The 18,638-nt window shown below is 52.2% G+C and overlaps 1 protein-coding gene across 1 annotated transcript in view; it reads right to left on the bottom strand.

Moving 5' to 3' along the window:
- The window catches only part of LOC131278853 (disks large homolog 5-like), a 199,539-nt gene that overhangs the window by 18,407 nt on the left and 162,494 nt on the right, over positions 1–18,638 (bottom strand). The window contains 15 exon segments of the mRNA XM_058299452.2: positions 1,935–2,085; positions 2,360–2,449; positions 3,119–3,231; positions 4,485–4,521; positions 4,524–4,625; positions 5,023–5,146; positions 5,861–5,998; positions 6,001–6,719; positions 6,722–6,878; positions 7,684–7,776; positions 11,386–11,489; positions 11,806–11,981; positions 13,895–14,022; positions 14,325–14,457; positions 17,704–17,829. Coding sequence (XP_058155435.1) covers positions 1,935–2,085; positions 2,360–2,449; positions 3,119–3,231; positions 4,485–4,521; positions 4,524–4,625; positions 5,023–5,146; positions 5,861–5,998; positions 6,001–6,719; positions 6,722–6,878; positions 7,684–7,776; positions 11,386–11,489; positions 11,806–11,981; positions 13,895–14,022; positions 14,325–14,457; positions 17,704–17,829 — 2,391 coding nt within the window.

Here is an 18,638-nt window from a genome sequence, read left to right as displayed (position 1 = left end):
ATTAATTTTTCTCAGGATAATGAGGTTGCATTTTTGTGAGCAGTTAAAACACTATTTCCTTGAAATCTTGTTCATTTTTTTAAGGTTCCTTTTAAATAGGTTTATACAGTATACTTCATGTGACGAGGAGCTTAGAGTAAGTAAAAGATGTGACTATGTATAACAAATAAATAATGAAACAGGAATAAAATACACAGACACACATCACAAACAGGTAGCAGTTATCAAATCTCTGGTTGATGAGATTAGTTTTTTCCTTCTCTCAGGAAAAAAAGGATTATTTTAAATAAGTGTTCTCTACTCTGATGACTTGTGTTTTTGTCCAATTTTCTATGAGTAGTTATATGATAGTATGCTTCAAAATCAGGGGTAAAAAGGATTTTTTTAGGAGTTACCAGAGACTGAACCCAGGACCTCATATGTGGGAAGCGGGTGAGCTACATCCGCTCCCCAGGATTATTTTTCACACCTGTTGTCTGTTCTGGTTGCTCGTGTTTTCACATTTCTCTGATGAGGCCGTAAGCTCACAACACTTGTGTCCTTCCCAGTGGAGTCCCCAGCTCTCTGCACGGCACAGGGAGTGAAGGGATTACTGGACTGCGACATGACGAAACCCCCTCTACTTCTAAGGACGCACTGACTTCAGGGGAAGGTCTTGGTCTCGCAATGACCAGAGCCGGGGTCGAGAACCTCCAGCCCCGGCCCCATGCCTGCAGGCCGTGTCCCTGTGTGCACACATGGGAAATCCCCGTGGGTGAGGACCGGCCCTCCCCGTGGACTCAAACTGCCCCTCACAGTGTCCCCTAACGGGCCAGGCGCTGGTGAACGAGGACACACCCCTCTCCCAGGCTCTTGGGCTGTTTGACGAGGTCACGCTTTCGAGTCAAATATGAGATTTTCTTAACGGAGCCCCCCTCCCCGACCCTGCCGGCAAAGGTCACTTGAGGCTCACGGCTACAGAGGGTCTTCAGCTTTTTGGTCTCGCCTGGACAAGGGCAGCTGTGTTCTTTTTTACGTGATTAAATAAAGGCAAGTTCAAGTTTAATGAGATGGCCTAAAGACCCACACTCTGGACAGGACCTTCTAAATGTAAACACGATCCACCAAATGCCATTTGCAGGAACGACAGAGAGGGACGAGGTGTGTGTGGACAGCGTGTCTGGAGGGGAGTACAGACTCGTAGACGGGGCAGCCTCGGACAGACATGAGGCCTACAGTGAACCTAAGAGTGAAGCAGGGACTGGCCTGCACTTAAAATGAAACCACGGCTGGCTTAGCTGTACATTTAGGCTTTATATTCTTTCTTTGCCCCTTTATGTATATTTCACAATAAAAGGTAGAAATAATAATAACCGAGAGCTATAGCTGTTCTGGGACCAAAGAACAAGGCAAAGAGTGAATCCCAATGCCCACTGCTAAGACATGACACAGACAAAACACTACAACTTCCCAGCCTCAGTTTTCTCATTTGCAAAATGGGGCTAATGACAATCATAACAATGTCACTCACACTGGGGTTAGTTTGAGGCTCTCACGACTTAATGCACTCACGGTGTTTACACAGAGCGATAGCCGCGGCCGTGGAGCCACCGTCGGGCTCGCGTCCAGCACCCTCCCCGCAGGCCCACCGTGCCCCGCGGCACTCCGTGGAAGGAGCCCACCCTGTTCCTTGCCTTGTCACCTACACGTGCCCACCCCTGGGGGCACAGCAGGCTGGGCTACGGCTCCCACATCCCAAGGCCCCGTGGGTGGCACTAGGGATGCACCAGAGCAAGACACGACCCAGCACCAGTGGAACCAAAACCCAGGTGGCCCAGTCCTGGGATCAAATAACAACGGACCCCACAACCCCTGCTGTGCGTGCCCATGAGCCCCCGTTGAGGGATGCGCCGCCCACCAGTGTGGCCGTGACACAGAGCCCAGGTGGTCCTCACTGGTCCTTCCTGCGCTCCCCGAGGGACGTGGGGTTGACTGCGATCCTTGGCAGTATGGAAGCCGAGGCGTGGGACTGGCTGCAAGAGGACAGGGTGTCGACATTCAGGGGCGACCGAGGCGGCGTGCTGCACTCAGAATGCGACAGCGAACCTGCAAGAGAGCGCGGGAGCTTGTGGGCCACCATCATCTCTGGGGGCCCCGGCTGCCACGGCCAGGAGGAGGACGTGTCCCCGCCGCTGCGTGCCACGGGGCCTGACCGCGCCACAGGGCCTGGGTCCATCCCAAGTCGCCAAGCCCAGGGCTGACTCGGCAAACGCTGATCAACGGAAGCAGGTGCAAGTTATCAGCTGTACCCAGACACTCAACAGTGAGGAGAAAGGGAAAGAGCAGGGCTGGCATGGAGGGGGCTGCGAGAGGCGCTTACCTCGATCAGAGTCCATGACAGACCGGGGGTATCGGGGCGTCGATGGGATTTTAATGCGTTCCGCCTTGTACTGCAAGTTACTCGAAGACCCTAGAGTTCCAAGGGGACGAAACTTTAGTCCTATGATTAAACACCAGCCCTCACCACCAATTTGGAAGACCAGAGAGATGTACAATCACAACAAAAACTCTGAGCTGAGCCTTGCCATTCACCCCCTAGAGGTCTAAATGAGAGGAGATGGAGAAAGATAGGCGCTGAGCCCCTGTCCTTGAACGAGCCACACAGGCGACGGCCACTCCAGACGGGACCGCACAGGCAGGGACAGTGACCCAAGCCATGCAGCAGCCGCTCCGTCTTCTCTCCCCAACACCGTGAACCACCCCCTCAGGGTGTCTAGGGGGGACCTGCGAGACCCTACGTGGGGCTACGGTCCCCACAAGTGGACAGCAGAATGCCTCCCCCAGGTCGCGTTCAAGCTTGGGTGCCCAGAGCGAGGCTCCCTAGCCGCGGGATTCCTCTGGAGCTACTGCAGCAGGAAGGCAGCAGGGTCACTGAAGGAAGCGAAGAGACATGGGGAGCGGCTCTGAGCGGGGCGGGGTGGGACCAGCCCGCAAGGCGGTCAGCCCTGCGTGGAAATGAGCCGGCCTCCATGGGGGGTGGGCAGAGGCAGCAGGGAGCAGGCCACCGGGAGGCTCTGCCGACCGGGAAGGGGGAGGTAAGCGAGGGCGGGGGCCAGGTGACAGCAGCCTGCGCGGTTACCGAGGCGGGCGCTGGAGGGCAGCGAGTTGGAGCTGTGGGAGGCCCTCATCTCAGGGTCGTCGCTGCAGACCTGGGGGCTCAGGTCCAGGCTCAGACGTCCTTGGTGCTGGACACTGGAGAGAACGAGAGGGGCGAGGGGGCTCAGGGAGGAAGGCCCGAGCGGGGCGCCCGGGGAAGACGTGCGTGCGACGGGCGTCACCGACACCCCCTGGTCAGGCAGAGGGCGGCCCGCAGCCCTGGGACTCTGCTGCTCACGGGCAAACCGCTCCCGGGCAGAGGGCCCCTCGAGCAGCACAGAGGGCCACACAGCCGGAGCCGCCAGCCAAGTGCACTTCAGCCAGGGCCCCCGTGAAAAAGGGACTTCCGTATGGGAAAAGAGGGGCTCCCGAAGCCGGCGGGCTCAGGCGGCTGGAACCACTCCTCCGAGGATGTGGGCCAGGAGAGGCTGGCCCAGAGAGGGGGCTCTGTGCCTTGTTCAGAGGGCATGGCAGGTCACAGAAGGGGGGCTGGCCTGAGAGCAACCCAGGGACGGCTTCTTCCAGCTGTGCAGAGAGGATGCCTCTTGCTTATGCCCTCCCTCCCACAGACCCCACCAGACTTGGGACAAAATCCAAACCTTTGCTTTCAAGCCCCTACAACCTGTGACCCCCTCCTGAGCCACTGTCCCCCACCACACTCCAATCACTCTGCCCCCCAAGCCAGTGCACTGCCTGCTACCTCCCACCCTCGGCCCAGGCACCTACCACTCTGCTCCCCCGGGGCGCTCCCCAGTCTTGGGACAGCCAGACTCCCCTCCTGCCTCACAGTCACTGCAGCACCCCCCCCATCAGGCGGCCCGCCCTGCCTTCGAGTCACAGTCCAGCCTGTTGCCATGTTTTCCCGTCTCCAGAGCCACCACCTGCCTGCCTCCCCACACGTGAACACAGAGCACTGCCGGGCCAGCAAGCTCATCCTTCAGTGCCCTGCTGCATCCCCTTGAAACTAGAACAGTCTGTGGCATCTAGGAGGTGCTCAGTAAATACTTGTCAAATAACTAGATGAATGAGCCCAAGAGTGGCCTCCACCCAGCCCCCTCCTATGCGGCCATCTCCTCCTCCACGACAGGGTCAGTCTGGCACTTAGGGCACAAACACGCTGTGGACACAAAGCCAGACCTGTAGGGAGGTCTGAGCCTCTGTGGGGTTCAAGAGCTTTACAGACCCCATGCTGGTGGAGGGAGGGGCCACCTTTAAAGCTCACCTTCCAGGGGACCCCAGGCTGCTCTAAGCCCCTTCCTGGCCAAACTGCCCACGAGCTCTGGGTGCCTGGCAGCCCGGGTAGGCTTGGAAAGCAGGGGAGCCAGGGAGGCGTGGGGGGGCTCGCATACCTGGGGTGCAAACCCTGGGGGCCCAGCTCTCTGGGGACGGGGAGCTGCAGGGGCCGAGCCTGTGGCTGTGCACGGTGTAGATGGGGTTCCTCAGGATGGAGCTCACGGTGGTGCTCGGTGTCACGCTCCGGGGGATGGTGCCTGGAAAGGGTCTGGGTGAGAACCACTGCCCCAGAGCCCCCCGGTGGCCCCACGCCCAGCCCCTGGCCCTGAGCACCACCAAGAAGCTGCAGAGTAATTTGGGGAAAGGACTCACAAGTCCAAAAGGGCGCCAGCTGCCAATCCGCTACCCAGCAAAGAGCTACCTGCCTTTCTCCACCAGTAAAATGGACAAACCCACTTTAATGCTTCCACTTCCCGGCTCGCACAGGGGATAAAGTGCTTTGAGAAACAACTGTCACCGATGCCAGACAAAACATCACAGGTAGGGACCACCTCCAGTTCTTTGGGCCGTAAGCCAACGCCCCCCACCCTCCCAAGTCTGGGCAGACCCATGCGACCACACCGACCTCTGCCCCCACCCGCCTCATCAGCTCACCCACAGACGCCCTGCTGGGGTAGAGCAGGGGGTTGCCGTGCTGACCGCAATGGCCTGGAGAGTAAGGGGACCACTCCGGGAGCTCTGGGGAGAGGTCACCACCTGCCGTGACACACTTCTGATCCTGAGGAAACAAAGGCAAGAGGCGACTGCTGGAAGCAGGCAGCGACGTGGGCGCGCCTGAAAGCTGACGTCTGCCCGGGAGCTCCTCCTGACACCAAGGCGCTGCTCGTTCACGTTGTGCAGACATTAGCGGAAAGGCAAGAGCTTCCCTTAAAACCAATTCGGAAGAAAAGCAGAGACAGTATCCCTGTTCTTTCAAATAAAGAGGGCTTATGTGTAGAAATGGTGAGAACACGGGTGCTTCCGACACAGTCACAACCCGGCTTGCACCATGTCGTGCTTCCTGTCTGCCGGGAGCAGCACAGCTTCCCTGAATGCTGCCCGCCACCTGTGGCATTCTCTTCCTTCTGGAAATGACTACAGCACACACCAAAACAACCACACTATCCCGGGCTGGCTGACCAGGTATGCCAGCCTGTCTCCCTAAACCTTTCAAGGCAAGTCTGTGCCACCGTGTTTTCTCGCAGATGTTCAAAAGCTATTTGAATAAGCAAATCAAATGCTACTCCTAAGAAAGGGCTCCTCTTTTAGCTCCACATTCCCACCTCCCATTGGGGCTGCTTCCCCCCCCACCTCCTCCACCCCTTTCCCTCCCCTCGGGCGAAGGAGCCAGGGCTAAGCAAGCTTGGGGACCTGGTGCAGGATGCCTTGGTGTGGCTCTCGACTGCTATGACCCCCCATTCCCACCAGGCCCCACTCCCAGGCAGAGCTCTACCTCCAGGAATGGAGCAGGAATGACCACTGGGGCGAGTTTGGGCCGAAAACTGGGAGCAGACTTGGGTCTGCGGCGCTTCTGGCCCAGCTGGTCAGCCTTCTGGGAGGTGAGGTCCTCGTCACAGGACTTCTTGGCCTGGCCGGCAGGTAGGAGGAGTCCCCGTCGCCTTCAGGGTAGTAGCTGGAGGCGATGCGGACCTTCGCCTTGCAAGGGGGCGAAGTGCACGTGGGCTCCGCGGGGTCCGCGCCAGGAGGCAGGGCCGCCGGGGGGCTGGTGGATGGGGAGCTGCCCACCAGAGTGGCCTCTGACTCGGAGCTGGTCTCCAGTCTGTGCTGAAACTTCATGGAGTCGCTCCTCCTGGGAGGTTTCGGGGGTGTCAGGGGCCCCACTCTCTTGGAGGCCTGGGGAGAGTGAGCAGGGACGGGGAGAAGGTAGTCTATCTTGGGGGGTGTCTGGGGGCGTTTGAACGTGTTCAGGTCAAAGATGAACTTTCTTTGCTTTGGCTTCTTGTACACAGAGAGCTTCTCGGTCTCCACCACGGAGCTGAGCACGGCCTTGGGCCACGTCCCGCCACTGTTGGAGCTCTTGGACTCTGCCTTATGCAGGGGAGCCTCGGACACCCTGCAAGGGCCTGCCTCTGTCTCAAAGGGCAGCAGGGGCCGCCGGCTGCACACATCCACCAGCCCATAGCCGCGCTCCCCGGAGAGGTCCGAGCAGAAGGAACTGGGACTATGCTCCACGGCACCTGGGCAGGCCTGCGGGGAGCCCAGGAAGGGCCCCCCAGGGAACGGCTTGTGCAGGAAGGAGCCACTGCCCCCAGGGGGGCCCGGCTGCTTCCTGTCCTCCAGCCTGTCCACAGAAAGATATCTGTCTGCGTGGAGTTGTTGTGCTGCGTCAAGTTCCGTCTGTTGTAAGCCTGGACCTCAGGGCCCTGCACTCGGAAACTCAACATCTTATCCGAGTCCTTGATATTTTCAAAGATGTTCTGGCCACTCCATGAGGAGCTCTGAGGGAACACCTAAAGCAGAGGAGCGAGAGCGAGGGAGATGAGACTGCAGGACCTGAAATGGGCCATCCAAAGACCGAGAGGGGCTGATGCACACACCTGCATACACACTCACACACCCCTGTCTCCCTCTGGCAGGTGCGGCTTGCACCTGCAGTTCTCAGTCCTGGCCCCTTGGAACTCACATGAGCCACATGGTTCCTTTGAATCTGAGCACTTTCTGAATTTACCTGTACAACATCCTACACATTTTTAAAAAAATTATTAAACATAAAAGCAAAATTGCAGAGTTAAAAATACACAGCTCTTATTGAAATGGACAAGTAATTTTGTTCTATTATAAATTTTGCCAACTATGTAGAAAAATTAATAGGAAAGTACAATGAGCACCCATAAACCTACCATCTGGATTCAACATTTTACCAAGTTGTTTTTTCCTGTCTGAAAGGAAGTTGCAGATATGACATTTTACTCCAAACAACTTCAGCAAATACCTCTCAAAATAAGGCTATTCCCTTACACAAGAAAATAATTCACTATTATCATCTGAATAACTAGATATTATTATATGATAACATCATATTAGATGGTATTCAAATATACCCTACTGCCCCCAAAATATACTTTTGTATATAAATATACAGTTAGAGCTGCTTTTTGTTTTAAGCCAGGATCCCGTCAGGCCTCACGCACGCCCTACATGTTGTGAAACAAGCTTCCAGCAATGCCGAGAAGTAGAGCTGGGGTCCGCAGAGCTGAGGCTTTGTCTGTGTCCCAGACAATGAGAGCAGAGCCAGGCACAGGGAGGGAGCCTCACCTTTAAGAGAGAGAGGGTCAAGGAGTCCTGGCAGCTCCGCAGCAGAGATTCACATTCATTCAGAGACTTGTTGTCCAGTGCAATGCCATTGATCTAGGACCAAACAGAGAGCCCATCAAGCTCACCCGCAGGGCGGCCCCGGGCAGACCCCAGGCAGGGGCATGGCCCGGCTGCCATCCTAGGGGAGCAGGCCTGGTTCTGTAAGGTCACACCTTCTGGAGTGGGCAGATGAGAGAAAGCCGCTCAGTGGTAAGACACAAGGAGCCAGGCAAAGGTTTCTGAGGCCAGTGAAACGCACACCCTTAAAGTCAATCCAGGGAAAAGCGCCTGTCCGTCTGGGGCCAGAGCCCCAAAGATCTTAGGGGGTCATTTCTGTCCTGCCACTTTCTGCTGCGTGATGCTGGATGCAGCTCAGAGCTTCCAAGTCCCATTCCTTCATATTAAAAAATGGAAAATAAACTCAAACCCCTCCCAGAGGCAGTGAGGAGACTGGAAACACGGTTGCAAAAGACTTTGTAAACAGAAAGGAGCCACGTGAAATGAAGGCTCATCTCTCAACCCTTGTCCCTGAATCTCTGCCAACAGCCCTCCAGGCATGTCCAGACCTATTTTTTTTTTTTTTTGAGGTCCTGGAGCTGGGGATTGAACTCAGGACCTCAGGTGTGGGAAGCCGGTGCCCAACCACCGAACCAGACTGGTTCTCCTGAGTGCTTTGTTTGTTATTTTGCCCAGGGACCAAGCCCAGGACCTCCCTGGGCTTGTATGAGAAGCAGGTGTGCAACTGCTTGAGCCACATCCACTCCCCCAATCTTTTTAAAAGGGTATGTACAATGTGTGAATGGTTAAACAAACCGTGGTACTTTCATGCCATCAATTAACACTCGGCAATAAAAAGGAACAAACAGCCGATACACAGAGTACCCTGGATGGCTCTCAAAGGCATGAGCCTGAGTGGAGGGAGCCAATCTCAGAAGGTCACATACTGCAGTTCAACTGTATAACATTTTCAAAATGGCAAAATCACAGAGCTGGAAACCAGATGAGTGGTTGCCAGGTTTAGGAATGGTGGGAGGGGAGGGCTGGCTGTTACTACAAAGGGTCAACTCGAGGGCGAGCTTTGTGCAGATGGAACAGTTGTGTGTCTTGACTACACTCGTGATTCCATGCAACCACACGTGCTGGAAAGGCACAGAACCACACCTACACATCGTACAGCTGTCCACTCCCTGGTCGAGATGTTCTAGTTGTGTAAGATGTAGCCCTGGAGGGAGAATGGGTAAAGGATACATGGGAGCTCTCTAGGTTCTCTTTGCAATTTCCTGTGACTCTATAATTATTTCAAAATCAAGTTAAAAAAAAAGTATATGCAGGGTGATTATCAAAGTGGAGGATTAATTTGGTTATTGCTCTCCTTGTAACTTTTCCACGACTTAACATTTTTCACAATGGCCGTTTTAATATGCTTTTAAACCCCAGCTCAAAAGAAAATCTGAGAAAAATTGGCAAAGATGTGAAGCAGGGAGCTCTCTCATACACTGCAGGTGGGACTGAAAAGGCCAAGAGTGGGAAGATCCTATCAACTGCTAAATGCATAGGGCTCCTGGCCGAGCAGTAACACCAGGAATTTACCCCAAAGTACACTTTCCAGGACAGCCTGGAGCCCTCTCCAGCAGTACTTGTAAAGACAAAGATGTCTTCAAAGGAATGCAGAGTGCTGCAGGCACTATAGAAAACAGTAAAGAGATTTCTCAAAGAGTTAAACAATGAATTACCATGACTCTACAACTGCTCTCCTAGGTATACACCTAAAAGACCTGACAACAGGGACACAAACAGATACTTAGACACAAGTTCACAGCAGCATTACTCACTGTTAGCCAAAAGGTAGAAGCAACGCAAGTATCCATCAGCAGAGCAATGGGTAAACAAATGTGGTCTAGACATACAATGGAATATCCTTCAGCCATAAAAAGGAATGAAGTTCTGACTCATGCTACAACATGGGTGAACCTTGAAGACATCATGTTGAGTGAAATAAGCCAGACACAAAAGGACAGATATTGTAGGATTCCTCTTATATGAAATATCTAGAATAAGCAAATTCCGAGGAACAGAAAGTAGATTACAGGTCACCAGGGCTGAGGCGAGGGGGTGGGGAATTGTCTCAAGCAGGCACAGAGTTTCTGTTTGGGGTGAGGGGGGAAAAGTCTTGGTAGTGATGGTGGTGATGTCAGCACAACATTGTGAATATGATTAATGCCACTGACATCTACTTAAAAATATTAAAATGGGAAATCTTATATATGTTACCAACATATATATTTAATTTTTAGGGAAAAAAATGTCCTAACGACCATCAGGAAGGGACTGGTTCCACAGCTCGTGCTGCTGCCGTCAAGGAGCAGCATGAAGTTAGCAAAACGGGGAGGCAGACCGGGACATGCAAGTGTGCAAGGACCTCCAAGCCACGCCGCTAGAAACTAAAAGCAAGGCTGACACCTGAGCATGCTCTGATCCCATCTGGATGAAAAGGCAGAGTAGGAAATACCCATGTTTTAAATATTTCTGCAAGAAAACCCAATCAACTGTTAACAGTGGCTGCCGTGGGAGGTTGCCGAGGGAGGTTGGTAGATGCAGAGTCTGGAACTGGAGGAAGAGTTACTTTCACTGCCAGCACTACGACTGGAATTTTGTGGGTATATCATGAAAAAGTTTAAGACATTTTCAAGTTCAGAAAGTGAGTTTAAAATATTAAATGTGCATGCCCTATGACTCAGAGTAGAGTCACCAGAGAGAGAATCGTGTACCCAAAGCAGCTATGCACACAGGTGACGGTCAGTGCAGAACTGTGCGCAATTGCAAAAACTGGAAACGATGCCTATGTCACCAGCAAGGGAGGGGGCTTTACATTACACATAATCCAACAGAACATCACTGAGGGGATAGAAATGAGGCTCAATATGGAAAGACAGCCACAATGTAGAGGGCAAATCGTAGAGTAACACAGTATGAGCTCACGTACTCAGAAAGAAACACACACCCACCAGAGCCCTGTACGTGCACACGTGGGTTTGTATAAGCACTTAGGGTCTGGGGGCACACCCAGCAAGTGGGGGCAGAGATTAGCTCTGGGAGCAGGACTGAAGGAAGGAGTCAGACCACTTTTCACTGTGTGCATGTATCTATCACTTGAAGATTTTACAGCAAGTCTTACTTTGACAATAAAAAAATGAAACAAATAAAGGATATAATGTTTAGTATGAAAGATCCAAAAAGTTACACACCAATGACATCAACTTGTAAAAAAAAAGTTCTCCTAAATGTACATTCATGCATAGAGTACAGGCTGCAGAGAAATTCATAAAAATGTTAAGGAAGCTTTTCTACAGGTGGTAGCTATACAAGTGACTTTTATTTCCTCCGTTTTCTGTATTTCTTAAGTTTCTAAAATAAATAGAAACACATCATCAAGACGTCAGGATCAAAAATCTTTTTTTTTTAGAGGTACTGGGGATTGAACCTGGGACCATGGCAAGCAGGAGCTCAAACCACTGAGCTATACCCGCTCCCCCCAAAATTATTTTTAAATGTTCACACGGAGCAATGCCCAAGAACATTTCTTTCTCAAACCTTCCAACTGTAATTCAACTGTCTGTCTGCAGTGGGTCACCCTGGCCCTAACCTTGTCCCAGCAAGACTTACCGCCACAATCCTGTCTCCCACTGCAAGAGACCCTTCCTTGGCAGCGGGGCTCCTGGGTACCACGGCGGCAGCGTACACTCCATTCTCCAGGCTGACGCCACTGTCTGCAAGCACAAGGCTGACCGCGGTCACCGCCTGGCCCAGCCGGTCACGGTCCTGCCTCATCTTTGCTAACCAGACATCAAAAAGGGGGTTGCTGTCCGACTGCACCCTGCCCGAGCCGGCACCCTGCCCAGGTCAGGCCCCGGATGCAATGCACATCTGGTGAACTGAATCAAGCATGCAAAGGGAGATCAGCAAGACCAGAAGGGGAAGGTGCGTGGGCAGCGCTGTAATGACATCCACGCCTTGCCCCTGCAAGGAGAACCATCGCCTGCCTGGGAGGAGGTGGCGCCCTGCCCCCTCTGCTGGCCCCTCTACCTTTGTGTCCACTTAGGTTGATGTGCAGTGGCGTGACCACCTTCCCGCCCAGGGACTTGCGCCACTGCACGACCATGTTGATGGCCCCCCCTCCGTTGAGGAGCACCTTGACCGCCTGCTTCTTGTCCTTGTTGATAAGATCCACATTGTTAATTCGCAGCAGCCAGTCATTGACCCTGTGGAGGGGCAAAGCCAGGTCAGCACCTTCGCTCACGCCGGACCAGCTGTGCCTGTTTGGAAAGTGGGGACCCCGTGTACGTCCAGAAAGATTTCCTCTTCCCAGCACATAATGGTTAAACTATTAGGTTGGTGCAAAAGTAATTGCAATTTTGCATTGCTGAAATTTGCCATTTGATACTGGAATACATTCTTAAGTAACTGTGGTTATGTTATACATCATTTTAATGTACATTTCTAGTTTTATGGTTTTTTGCTAATGACATTACTTGCTGTTTATTTTGTATTTATTTTGGCTATGGAAATGATGTTAGAAAAAAAAAATTCAAGTGATTTTCTTACTTGAGTTCAGAATGGGTTGTAAGGCAGCAAAGACAACTCACAACATGAACACCACACTTGGCCCAGCAACTGCTAATGAACATACAGTGCAGTGTTGGTTCAAGAAGTTTTGCAAAGGAGATGAGAACCTTGAAGATGAGGGAGCATAGTGGCTGGCCACTGGAAGTTGACAACAACCATTTGAAGGCAATTGTCAAAGCTGATCCTCTTACAACTATAAGAGAAGTTGCCGAAGAACTCAACATTGACCGTTCTATAGTTGTTCAGCATTTGAAGCAAATTGGAAAGGTGAAAAAGCTTGATAAGTGGTGCCTCAAGAGCTAACCGAAATTCAAAAAAATCGTCAAAGTGTCATCTTCTCCTTTTCTATGCAACAATAAGGAACTATTTCTCGATGGGATTGTGATGTGCAATGAAACGTGGATTATATATGACAACCGGGAATGACCAGCTCAGTGGTTGGACCAAGAAGCTCCAAAGCACTTCCCAAAGCCTAATTTGCACCAAAAAAGGTCATGGTCACTGTTGGTTGGTCTGCTGCCAGTCTATCAACCACAGCTTTCTGAATCCCAGCGAAACCATAACATCTGGGAAGTATGCTCAGCAAATCGATGAGATGCACTAAGACTGCAATGCCTGCAGCCAGCACTGGTCAACAGAAAGGGCCCAAGTCTTCTCCTTGGCAATACCCAACCACATGTCGCACAACCAATGCTTCAAAAGGGAAAGAACTGGGCTACTAAGTTTTGCCTCGTCCGCCATATTCATCTGACCTCTCACCAACTGACCACCACTTCTTGAAGCATCTTGACAACTTTTTGCAGGGAAAATGCTTCCACAACCAGCAGGATGCAGAAAATGCTTTCCAAGAGTTCATCAAATCCCGAAGTAAGGATTTTTATGCTACAGGAATAAACAAACTTATTTCTCATTGGCAAAAAAGTGTTGATTGTAATGGTTCCTATTTTGAGTAATAAAGATGTGTTTGAACCTAGTTATAATGATTTAAAATTCATGGTCTGAATCACAATTACTTTTGCACCAACCTAACAGCAGACTTAGAGCTGGGCTGCCTGGACTGAGTTCTACCCAACCTTGAGTGACCTTCTGCAAGTGACATAGGCCCTCTGTGCCTCAGTGTCCTCATCTGTAAAAGGGGAGTAATAAAGCATCTTCCTCATAGGATGGTAAAGATTAATGAATTTATTTATATACATGGAGCAAACAGTAAGGACTGTGGAAGCACACAGTATTTTCAGTCATTCCTATTCCAAGGCATGAGCAGGCATGCCCTATGCTTTTACTCATTCCACCGAGACCTTTCCTAGTCAGAGGAGCAAGTGGCAGCACCTTGGTGACAGGGGGAAAGCAGAGGCAGAGGCAACTGAGAGGCAGGGAGGTTCCTACAAGAACAAAATTAGCAGCCGCGCCTGCAGGCCTTGGACGGACGCCCCGCAGGCACACGGGTTTAGTCGCTGCCTGGCGCTCTCGGGCCCGCTGGGAGACGGCCCCTTGCATTGGGTTGGAGGGGACCCCTTCCCTCCAGGGCCTGGGGCTCCTCGGTTCTTACCTTAACCTGCCATCAGCAACACTCCCTTTGTCCACTTTAGTGACAAATATGCCACAGTCCCCCAGGAAGCAGGGCTCATTCACGCGTTCTGCCATTTCAAACCCGAGTGCCTTTAAATCCACATTCTCCTGTCAAAGTAGCAGCAGCACACTTGACTGAGTGCCAAGGAGGAAGGTTTGGCTCTCAAACCCCCAAGTCCCCTCACCGTGCCTGACGGAGCCCGGGGCCCCGGCTGGAAACCTGCGAACAGCTGCCCCTGCCTGTCAGCCACTGCAGACAGACACATGTCCTCATGGTGCCACCTCCCCCCTACTCTCTGCTCCTCCCTCTGCCTTCTGCATGCATGCTGGCATCTGCCATGTGACACAGGGGACCGACGTGTTGCCACCCAGCTTGGGTGCCACCCTCACACTCCCCAAAGGCAACTCACCATCTCCCTCTCAAACTCTACCACTTCCGTTTCCCACTCCATGGAATCCGTGTCGATGGCCAAGTCGTGGGAGCTGTGGGCCATCAGCTGTCGGAACCAGGCCTCCTTCTCTAACTGGGATTCCATCTGCTCCCTGCGGAGAGGGTCCTGGGGCAGCTCTCTGGGCGGGGAAGCACCCAGCCTGTCCCAGCTCCCAGCCCAAGCCGAATGCACTCCTTTCCCCCCTCCCCTCACGCTAGCTTCCCAATCAATCTGGAGGGTCAGTCATGGCCCCTTCAGTCTCAGTGGGTTTTCACGGTGGTTGGTTACTGTGTTTTTTTAAGGAAGACTCAAATCCTTTACAAATTGATCTATACGTTTGATGCATTTCCTACCAAAATTCCAGCAAGATTTTTTCTTGTAGGTGTGAATGAGACTATCTAATATTTATACAGAAGAGAAAAGGAACTAAAATGACCAAAACAATTTTGAAAAGTGTGGCAGTTTGATATTACTGAGGAATTCCAAAAAGAAATACTGATTATGTTTGTAAACTGGTCTGTTCCTCTGGGCTAGTGATACCCTTATAATTGTGTTGAATTTAGGTTTCACTTTTACTTGATTAAATTATGATTAGGGCTTGGATTGGGCCAGTAGAATGTGGAGGCAGACTCACAGAAAAACAACATAGCAGAGGAGGCAGTTAAGAGTTTTGGATGCTGGAGCCCTGGGAAGTAAACACACAGGAGAGGAACAGAGAGGAGTAGACACAGTAGAGACCCCAAAAAGAGAGAGAGCCTGACAGTCCATAGCTGACCTTGTGGAAGGAAGAGAGCAGCCAAGACTGGAGAGAGAGATGGGACTTATCCCAGCAATGCTGAAGGAAGCCAGGACACCAAGCCTTGGTGGGGTAAGGAGGCAGAACTCGAAGACGATGGCAGCCATCATGCTCCACCATGTGGCAACTTTGGTGAGGGAAGTACTTGATGCTTTATGGCCTGGTGACTGTAAGCTTCTACCCCAAATAAATACCCTTTTAAAAGCCAATATATTTCTGGTACTTTGCCTCAGCATCGCTTTGGCTAATACAAAAAGGAAGAATAAATTGCGGACTCACTACCTGACTTCAAAACATATTATATACTACATTGATTGAGACTGTGTGGTATTGACACAGATCAATGGTATGAAATAGAGAGCCTAGAAACAGACCCTCACAAGCAAAGGGCAACGGATTTTTAACAATGTGGATGAAACCAGCGCCAGTAGTGGAAGGATGGTCCGTTCAACAAACAGTGCTGGAGCACCTGAACACCACAGGCAAAAAAGTAATGATCTAAACCTCAAAACTTCTATGAATTAACTCAAAATGGATCATGGGTTCAATTTTTAATTTAATTTTGTAGATTTAAATGTAAAAATTAAAACCACAAAACTCTGAGAAGGACATATAGGAGAAAATTTTCAAGACTTGGGCTAGGGGAAGATAAAAAGGACTTTGGTGAAATTAAAAACTTCAGCTCTGCAAAAAGCCATGAAAAAGATGACAAAAGACTCGATATCCTGATGACTTGCAAGTGATGCCCCTTCTTCCTAAAACCCAAACCCCCTTTCTGGGTTCATCGGTGTGACCCTTCAGCCCCAGGGACACTCTCTTGTGACCTGCTCATTTCCTGCTCAAGTGTGCCCTCCCCCAAGCCCACAGCTCTGGCCGGCCCGAGGTCTTTCTGGCCATCTCCAAAGGCTGCTTGGCCTTCCTGGGACACCGCCAGTCCCCACCCCAGACCAGGTGAAGGGTGCTTCCACCAGGGTCCCACAGCCCTCGGCCAGCGCTCTGCATTTAATGCTTGCTGCACTTGCCCCTGCTGTCATCTGATCGGGTGCACACCTGTGCTCCCACAGGCTGGGGGCTTCCTCGGGAGCAGCACTGACCCCTCGTCAGCATCACGGGTTAGAGAACTTAGGAGCTTAGCAGAGAGAAGGTACAAATCCAAGTATGCCAAAGGAACAAATGGAAGATGCTTGAAAGTTCCAGGCATCTCTGGTGCAATTAAAATGCAAAACCTTCTCCCAGGTTCAAGCTCCAGAGGTTCCAGGATTTAACTTAATTTAGATCCACTGCTCATGAGAGCCAAGGTGGGCGCCTGGCAGGGGGAGTTGGACACTTAGGTTCCAAATGCCTGAGACTTTTCTTAGAGCACTCAAACCCTGGAGATTCTGGTTTGATTTTTCAGAATAAATATTAGATTTTACTGAATGGAGGAGGAAGCACTGTCAACTCCCTCAAAGGCCACTGCTCAAGTGTGTGCAGGCTTGTACACTCACACAACACACCAGGTCTTAACTCCCCTTCCCCACACTATCAGCATAGGAAAACTTCCAATGTACAGAGAACCACTGCTTCTCAAGTTCAAGTTCTCTCTATTACACTGATGAGTATTGGGCTCTGCCACTTTCTACGGTTAAAGTGTGATCTTTCTTTTATCAACCACTGCTAAAGGCTATCATGCCTTAAATGGCTCTCCTGGGAGCAAGCTGGAACCACAGGGAGGATGTCTGATACCCCAAAGATTCTCCTCTAAATGGACAGCCTCATAACACAAGCAGAGTGGACGGATGAGCCTGAGATATGCTGCCTTGGAAACATTGACTCACAGTCATGACTATTTTCATTGTTGACATATTTGTCTCTCTAACGGCCCCATTTATCCAGCTCCTCCTAGGGACTTTGCTGGCTCAGCACTGTCTGCCCACGGCTGTCCAGAGGGCCTGGCCCATACCAAGGACATCCTCAACCAACATCACAGAATGAATGAATGGCTGGCAAGTCCCCAGGCAGACTGCCTGGACAGACAGCATTGCAAGGCTTTCCTCCTTTGTGACTTCACACATGGATCCTGCTGATGGAGGGGTTGGGGACACATTCTGCAGCGCTCTAAAGAATTTCTAGTGAGGGATGCAAATGTGGCTCAAGCAACTGAGCTCCTTTCTACCACATGGGAGGTCCCTGGTTCGGTTCCTGGTGCCTCCTAAAGAAGACAAGCTGAAGTGATGGGCAGGTGCAACAGAGTGACGCAACAAGGGACACAAGAAGAAAAACATAATGAGAGAGACACAACAAAGCAGGGAACAGAGGTGGCTCAAGCGATGAGGTGCCACCCTCCCACATCGGAGGTCCTGGGTTCAGTTCCCAGTGCCTCCTGAAGAAACAAGGAAGACAAATGGACACAGCGAGTGCAAACAATGAGGGGATGGGGAGAAATAAATCTTTTTAAAAAAAAGGCAGCACTGAGACCTGCCCTACGGACTGACGGAGTGGGGCAGAGAGAAGGACACGGTGCCCAGGCTGCACGCGGGGAAAAGCCCTTGCCTCGTCCCCAAGGCACCCACCCCAGCATACTTGAGCTCCTTGAGCTCCCGGCTGATGTCATTCTTCTGCTTGCGCGTGTCATCCAGGCTGCGCAGGGCCTCGGCCAGCTCGCTCACCGCCCAGTCCCGCTCCTGCCGCAGGTTGTCACACAGCGTCCTGGCAGAGAGGGGGCAGCGGGCAAGGTCAGCACAAGAGGCGTGGAAAGCTCGAGGGCCTGCAATGGACACTTCTAGATGCACAGAAGGAGGCTGGGGAGCCGGGGGGTGATCATCCAGGCCGGGTCCATCATGAGACGAGGGGACAGGGAGGACCCCCGAGCAAGCAGCAGCAGGATCCAGGCTCTTCCCACTGTTTCCCCCTCAACGTGCCTGGAGTTACAGACCACCCTCCTCCCTGCCCCACCCTCCTGCAGATGCTCACTCCCACCTGGCTCAAGACCCACCTGGGAGGTCTCCTCTTCCATGAGCCCCCTGCCCACCTGGCAGCCTGTGCTGCAGAGCCCACCTGTCTAGGGGCTTTCTGGAGCCACCCCCAACCCACAGCCAGGCGGGAGCCCCAGGCTCACACCTCTGCAGGTCTGAGCCCCTCCAGGGCACAGGCCAGGTGTGGCATGGCTCTCCTAAAGCAACCTGTGGCTTTGAGGACCCTAGGACTACCTCAGCTGTTCCAGAGAGGAGGTGGGCATGGGCAGCCTTGGCAACATGGGAGCCTGGGCTCTGTGCCACTTCCAGAACCACCTGATGCTGCTGTGCCCAGGGGCTGGTCCCCACCTCTCCACGGCCCCAAACCTCATACCTGGGCCCTGAGCAAGGACTGCACCCCGGAGAAACCACAGAGAGGGTCAGAGCAGGGTCAGAGCGGGAGCAGACAGGGAGCCCACCACTCCTTCCCCACCCCTGCTGGGGCCTCCCTGGCCACACCCTCCAGCCCACACTGCACACTAAGGGGCTCGCTACTGGCAGGGT

This window comes from Dasypus novemcinctus, chromosome 6 (genome assembly GCF_030445035.2).
Source record: "Dasypus novemcinctus isolate mDasNov1 chromosome 6, mDasNov1.1.hap2, whole genome shotgun sequence".
In the NCBI taxonomy this organism is placed as follows: Eukaryota; Metazoa; Chordata; class Mammalia; order Cingulata; family Dasypodidae; genus Dasypus; species Dasypus novemcinctus.
Note: the sequence above shows the minus strand (reverse complement) of the source record. Positions and strands in the feature narration are given on the sequence as shown.